Source organism: Pyricularia pennisetigena, assembly GCF_004337985.1.
Source record: "Pyricularia pennisetigena strain Br36 chromosome Unknown Pyricularia_pennisetigena_Br36_Scf_18, whole genome shotgun sequence".
NCBI classification, from domain to species: Eukaryota; Fungi; Ascomycota; class Sordariomycetes; order Magnaporthales; family Pyriculariaceae; genus Pyricularia; species Pyricularia pennisetigena.
Genome location: NW_021940930.1, coordinates 112,912 through 118,788, shown reverse-complemented (window position 1 = coordinate 118,788; position 5,877 = coordinate 112,912). Strand labels below are relative to the sequence as shown.

Sequence of the window (5,877 nt, the reverse complement as noted above, 5' to 3'; positions counted from 1 at the left end):
ACTGCTTGGCTCCATAGTTGGCGGTGTCTTTGCCGAGTTGTCAGGTTCGACATCCCTGTGGATGAGTGATCTTCTATGTATAAGCTCCAGGCAAGAGATTACCTGATCGGCAATGAGCAAGATCGACTTAAGTGAAAACAGACCATTGCAAAAACCGAAAGGTTCTTCAAGACTTGGTCCAAGCCTGGTGGTGACAATAAGGCTACCCTCCTGCTGAGGGCAACCCAATTGAAGAAAAGGGATAACAATACCGCCTGCAAGTGATCTGTACGCTGTGGCTTCATCTTCAAGTCGGTGCTGGTCAGGACTCAGCCTAAGGCTAACATCCTCGTCGGTATATATGTTTCGGGCGTCATGATTCTCTTCAGGGATTATTGGCGCATTGACAGCACCAACTCGACATCGGAACCCGGCTAAGGTGCTTCTGAGGCCGGGATCTCCACGAGAAAAAGATCTCCCGCCTTAAGTAAGCACTCAGAGTTCGTTTACGCCACTCTACTTTTCTCGTCCGCATTTCTGGACCCTTTTTTCTGGCCCCAAGGATGTAGACTGGGGAAGTCATGAACAACGGAGCTACAGTGCATGGATATCTTGATTACAAGTTGCAAGGATACTTGCTCGCTGCCATAATATCCTACCCCCGACAGGTCGCTGTCCATCTGATCCACCTGCTTACGCGATCAAAGTTGGTTGCGAGTTACGGGCCCATGACGAAGGATTGGGTGTAAAGTTGATGCTGGTCAGGGGTGAATTTTGTGACGGGTCTTTCACATTGGCCTTTATGAAATCTAGCCCCCAAGCGGCATAAAGTTTAGGGAGTCCAGGGTGCTTTCGAAAGGGGTCCAGGCAGTTCTCGCAGTGAAAAAAAAACCAAAAAAACCCCTTGCGATGTTAGAATCCCTACCCGGTTTGAATTGAAATTTCAAGGTGACTTCGCAAGTGGGGAGCTTCCTGTCACCACTGAAATTAGGCAGCCTGCCCTATCACAAAAGCATTGTCATTACGTCAACCTAATATATTGATATGAGCAAAGGTCCGAGGCGGGATATCTCCCTACCTGGATACTTTTATTTCACTGTCGCTGCTATGACGCGGGGGTTTCATCCTCTTATCTTCAAGGCTCCCCGACGTAGCCGTCGCCCAATAAATAAGACGATATATCTTCACAAGGTGGTTTGGCATCTGCGTCATACACAAAGCTCCCAGGTCATGGTCGAAATACCATCGTGCTGTCCAACGTTGAGCAAACTTTTCTAGTTGACCTACTTCTACTAAATCCCCCCTTAATTCTATAAACGTGCACTGACACGTCAGTTTGTAATTTTCTTCCCGTATTCCAGGTCCCCCAAGACCTGCTCTGTCGACACCATGGTCTCCATGTCTACGGAATACTCCAAGGAGCAGGTGATCGCTCTGGCGGTTGTATTCATGATATTTCCCATGACATTCTACGGACTCCGAGTATGGGCAAGGCTACTGATCAGCCGCTTTATGTTGGATGACTACCTCGCTGGAGGAGCACTCGTACGTCTCTTGATTAGATGCGCATAGGTGGCTCTTGTGTTTTCTTGCTAAATATGAAATGTGCAGATCCTTTCCATCTGTTGCTCTTCTTTGCAGTTGGCAGGTGAGCAGATCGCGCCCGAACGTTTATCTAAATTTGGACGACACTGATTCCCCCCGCAGCAGCCTTTCGTGGGCACTTGGGTGCTCACCAGCCACTACTTCCCGATGGAACAGCCGACATGAACGATCCGGGTCTAGTATTCTTTGAAGATGTTCGTTCAGCTCGATTCCGTTGTTTATCCTTCGTTTCATCCCCTTTTCCTTTGCTCGCATTGTCGAATACATTACCGACTTATCGATCCGCTGCGCAGTCTAAGTTTGCCATGAATATGCTATCGATTCTCGGCCTCGGCCTGGTCAAGTCGTCCATTCTTGTCCTTTACCTCCACCTCTTTCCCAATGCATTGTTCAAAAGGGTTGTGTTTGGCATGCTCGTCTACGTCATCATATGGACGGTCAGCTTCTTTTTCTCGCATCTCTTCACCTGCTACCCCATCACGACCTTTATCGATTTCTTCGAGAGCAAAAACTGCGTCAATCAGACGGCCATGTTCCTTACAGTCCTATACACCAACGTCATCGCCGACTTTGCGATTTTGATCCTGCCGATCCCCTTGGTGATGCGCCTCCAGCTCAAGCTCAAGACCAAGATCGCTGTCATTGGAATGCTAAGTCTAGGGGCCGCGTAAGTTGACGAAAGATCTTGGTCGTCGGATGAAAAGCCTCGGCTGACAAGACACATTGTTCACAGAACCTGTGCCGTCAGTGTCACCCGCGTGATTGCCATCTATGGCGTCGCCCACGAGTATACCAAACATCCCAACGATATCATTTGTAAGACCAGCCACTGCTCTGATAGGAATAATGCGTGGGAACTGATATTTGGATGACCAGACTATACTGCTCCGGTTTTCTACTGGACGAACATTGAACTCTCAATGGCGGTAATTTGCGCCTGCCTACCGACGCTGCGACCTATCTGGACCCATTTCTATCCCACGAAAACCGTTACCGGGAACACCTCGTACGAGCTCGGCTACGGTTCTAGCAGAAAGGTTCCCAGAAGGAACAACACTAAAAATAAGACATACATGGAGCTAAATGAAATGGAACTGAATGCTGCCGAGTGTTCCCGGCCGGGGCAGCCCCTTGGCAGGAATATTCTCAAGGAGACGGTGATATCTCAGACGGTGGAAATTGCCACGCCTGCGGTCAGCTGAGGCTGGATTGTGGCCTGGGGAGTAGGCTCGATGTATGATCACTGGTGGGGTTGCTGGCAAGAGGCCTGTAGGCTAGGCCTTGGTCACGCGCAGTACTGTACTTACTTCAGGGATGTCTAGGTAGGCAATGTGCCACGGGGTGCCGAAAAGTGGCACATTCCCTCTATATATAATCCAAGAATCCCGCATCATGTAATAACGCACGACAATAATTAGGGCAAGTTTAGAATTGGGGGAGGGAGCCGGACCACCTATGGGTCTGCGGTCGTTGTCGCAGGGCACTGCAACCTGGTCTGATGATGGTAGCATCCGGGATTAAACAGACGCTGCCGAACCCCTTTAACTTGCAGTCGGTGGCAAGGCAGACGCTGTACCTTTTGATGAACAGCGTCCAACGAGACGCCAGCCGGGCTGGATCGTTCAAGGGTCCCCCGTCAAAGGTATTAACGGGTCTCCACAATAATCATTGGTCAGTTCGCGGCCTGTCAAGAACCGTGTCCATTCCAGGGGGTTCCAACAACACAGTCCGTGCCTCTCAAGGACCGTACATAAGCGCAACCACCGGAGCACCTCTGTCTAAAGCACCTCTGTACCTTGGCCACCAACCGATGCTCGTTCCATCCCGACCTCATACACTCTTTTCCACCCGCGCGAAAATCCTGACTGCGCAATGGCGGTCTTGAACCTGCAGCGCCTTCTGGCTGGCCTGCAGCTCATCACAGTGGTAACATCTGCGGCAGTTGAACTTGGTTATCGCGCTGTCGCCACCGACTTGGAGCGCCTCGTCATGTACTCCACCGTGGGCGTGTCTGTGCGCCAGCGATGGAGTGAGTTCGACGCGCCCGTGCCGGTTGTTGTCGTCAACGCCACGTGCGAAAACGACATCAAAGCGGTGGTCAAGTACTGCAGCAAGAACAAGTTCCCCTTGCTCCCTCAGAGCGGCGGCAATGGCTGGGCTTCGCTCAACTTCAAGACCCCTGGCGTCATCCTCAACCTCGCGGGCCTGAATCAGGTCGTCGTCAGTGCAGACAAGCAGACTGCCCGCGTCGGCGGCGGCGCCATCATATCCGATGTGGTCGCCGCTGCTGATGCGGCCGGGGTGCTCGTCCAGACTGGCAATTGTAATTGCGTCGGCGCACTCGGCGCCGGCCTCGGTGGCGGCTATGGCAACCTTATCGGCGAGCTGGGCATGGCCGTCGACAACATGCTGTCCCTCCGGGTGATCACCGCCGCCGGGGAGGCGATCAATGTCAGCCCGTCTTCTAACCCGGATCTTTGGTGGGCTATGCGCGGCGCTGGCCCCAACTTCGGCATCGTCACCCACGCCACCTACAAGGCCGTCCCCACCGCCAACCGCAACGCCTGGCTCATGACTCTGACATTTGATGGTTCCAGGGTCGCCGAGATTGCGCAGGCCGTGGAAGACCTACCCCTCCTGCCCAAGCAGGTCGTCTTCTTCATTCTCTCCAACTCGGCCATCATGGTCACTGGCTTCCTCCGCGGTGGCAGCGAGGAGGCTGGCCGCAAGGCGTTTGCACCCCTCTATGCCCTTTCCCCGCTCACCCAGAGCTCCCACGTCGCCCCGTACACCGCCTGGAACGCCCCCAACGACTTCTTCTGTGCCCGTGGCGACCGGAAGCCCGCCTTCACCACTGCCCTCCCCAACATGAAGGCCTTGTCCTGGCCCGCCGTCTGGGACTTGTACGACAGCTTCCAGAAGCTGCCCGGTGCCCAGAACTCGGCTGTCCTTGTTGAGCGTTACAACCTTACCAAGGCTCAGTCCGTTGGTCGCACTGCTACCGCCGTTCATGATGAGCTGCGCTTTAACTCCTTCGGTCAGGCCGTTGTCATTCCTTGGTACAAGGACGCAGCCCTCGATGGCCAAGCCCTTGACTTTGCTTCCAAAGTGCGTGATATTTGGGGCAGTCCCGCCGGCGGCAAACACAACCCTGCGTAAGTGTTCTCTTCATTTTTTCCCTTCCAGTTTCGAAATGATAGAAGCTCACAAAAGCCCCTTTTGCTGTAGTTACATCAACTTTGCTCATGGTGATGAAGACCTGGCCGCCATCTATGGCTCCAGCCTACCCCGCCTCCAGGAGCTGAAGAAGCGTTGTGATCCTAACAATGTGTTTGGACAATGGTTCAGCCTTGCATGAGCTCGAAATGTGGAAGTTCTGTTAGTCATGGTTTACATGGATTGAAACAGAGCAAGCGCATCGTTGGCAGACTACCCTCAAATAACACCATTTTGGGGAAGCTTGAGACGAGGACATCAGCCTAAGACCAGCATATCCTTAATCTCACTTGAGAAGTTTCAAAATGCTATGACCAAAGAAGGTCGGGGGCTCAATTGGGCGAAACGCGCTGGCCTGACAAACAGGGAATGCTACCGACGTAACGCAGAGTCTAGGAAGAATTGTAAATTCCTACAACCACAGAAGCGCAATCACAGTTTCTACAAACCTTAGACCTGAAAAGACCTCGGTCATCTGACTGGCCTATCGACCTGATGGATTCTGCTGTGTCTGGCCTCCATCTTCGTTTGTTAGGCACCAGCTGAATCAATGGAGGACGGGCACATATGTACCTTGGATGGGTTGCAGACGTTTGTAAACCGCCGCCTCGTGTTCAACGTCTTTAAAAAATGCCTGAACCGTGCCCTTGCTGACATCCGGCACGTCGAGGGAAAAAACATGAGACATATCACGCATCCCATAGATGGGGAGGGGCCATGCGCATCCGAGTTTTTGATAAATTTCAGCCGATATTCTGATTGGTTTCGACCAACAAAACGCAGCAGTATGCTAGGAAGGAAACGATCTTCTCTGCCAGGTATCTTGGGAGCCTGCGATTGGTTGCCCGTCCGAGAAATTGCAATGTGGGAGGCCCACCACCCTCCTATTAACTGGTTAACAGTCTTGGCAGTGGGCGATCCCGCTACACAAGCGGCAGCACCCCTGAGAGGCTGCATGGCCTCATTTTGGTTTCCTAGCTAAGTGCAGGAATGCCACCCCAAATCAACCTCTCAAAAGGCTCGGTAGAGGGAAACGTCAATAGGAACGAGTCCGACACAAACCGATTTCCATACCCC

The 5,877-nt window shown here is 52.6% G+C and overlaps 2 protein-coding genes across 2 annotated transcripts; both read left to right on the top strand.

Moving 5' to 3' along the window:
• Positions 1-1,368: 1,368 nt before the first annotated feature.
• Positions 1,369-2,786, top strand: PpBr36_11288 (uncharacterized protein; the record flags this gene model as incomplete). The annotated part of the gene is made up of 4 exons (XM_029898390.1): positions 1,369-1,524; positions 1,878-2,251; positions 2,318-2,400; positions 2,461-2,786. 4 exons carry the CDS (start codon positions 1,369-1,371, stop codon positions 2,784-2,786), a joined length of 939 nt encoding a protein of 312 aa, XP_029743289.1.
• Positions 2,787-3,102: 316 nt separating this feature from the next.
• PpBr36_11287 (uncharacterized protein) lies at positions 3,103-4,942 on the top strand (the record flags this gene model as incomplete). Its single annotated transcript, XM_029898389.1, has 3 exons — positions 3,103-3,255; positions 3,369-4,739; positions 4,813-4,942. The coding sequence occupies exons 1-3, from the start codon at positions 3,167-3,169 to the stop codon at positions 4,940-4,942; spliced, it is 1,590 nt and encodes a 529-aa protein (XP_029743279.1). The 5' UTR covers positions 3,103-3,166.
• Positions 4,943-5,877: the final 935 nt, after the last annotated feature.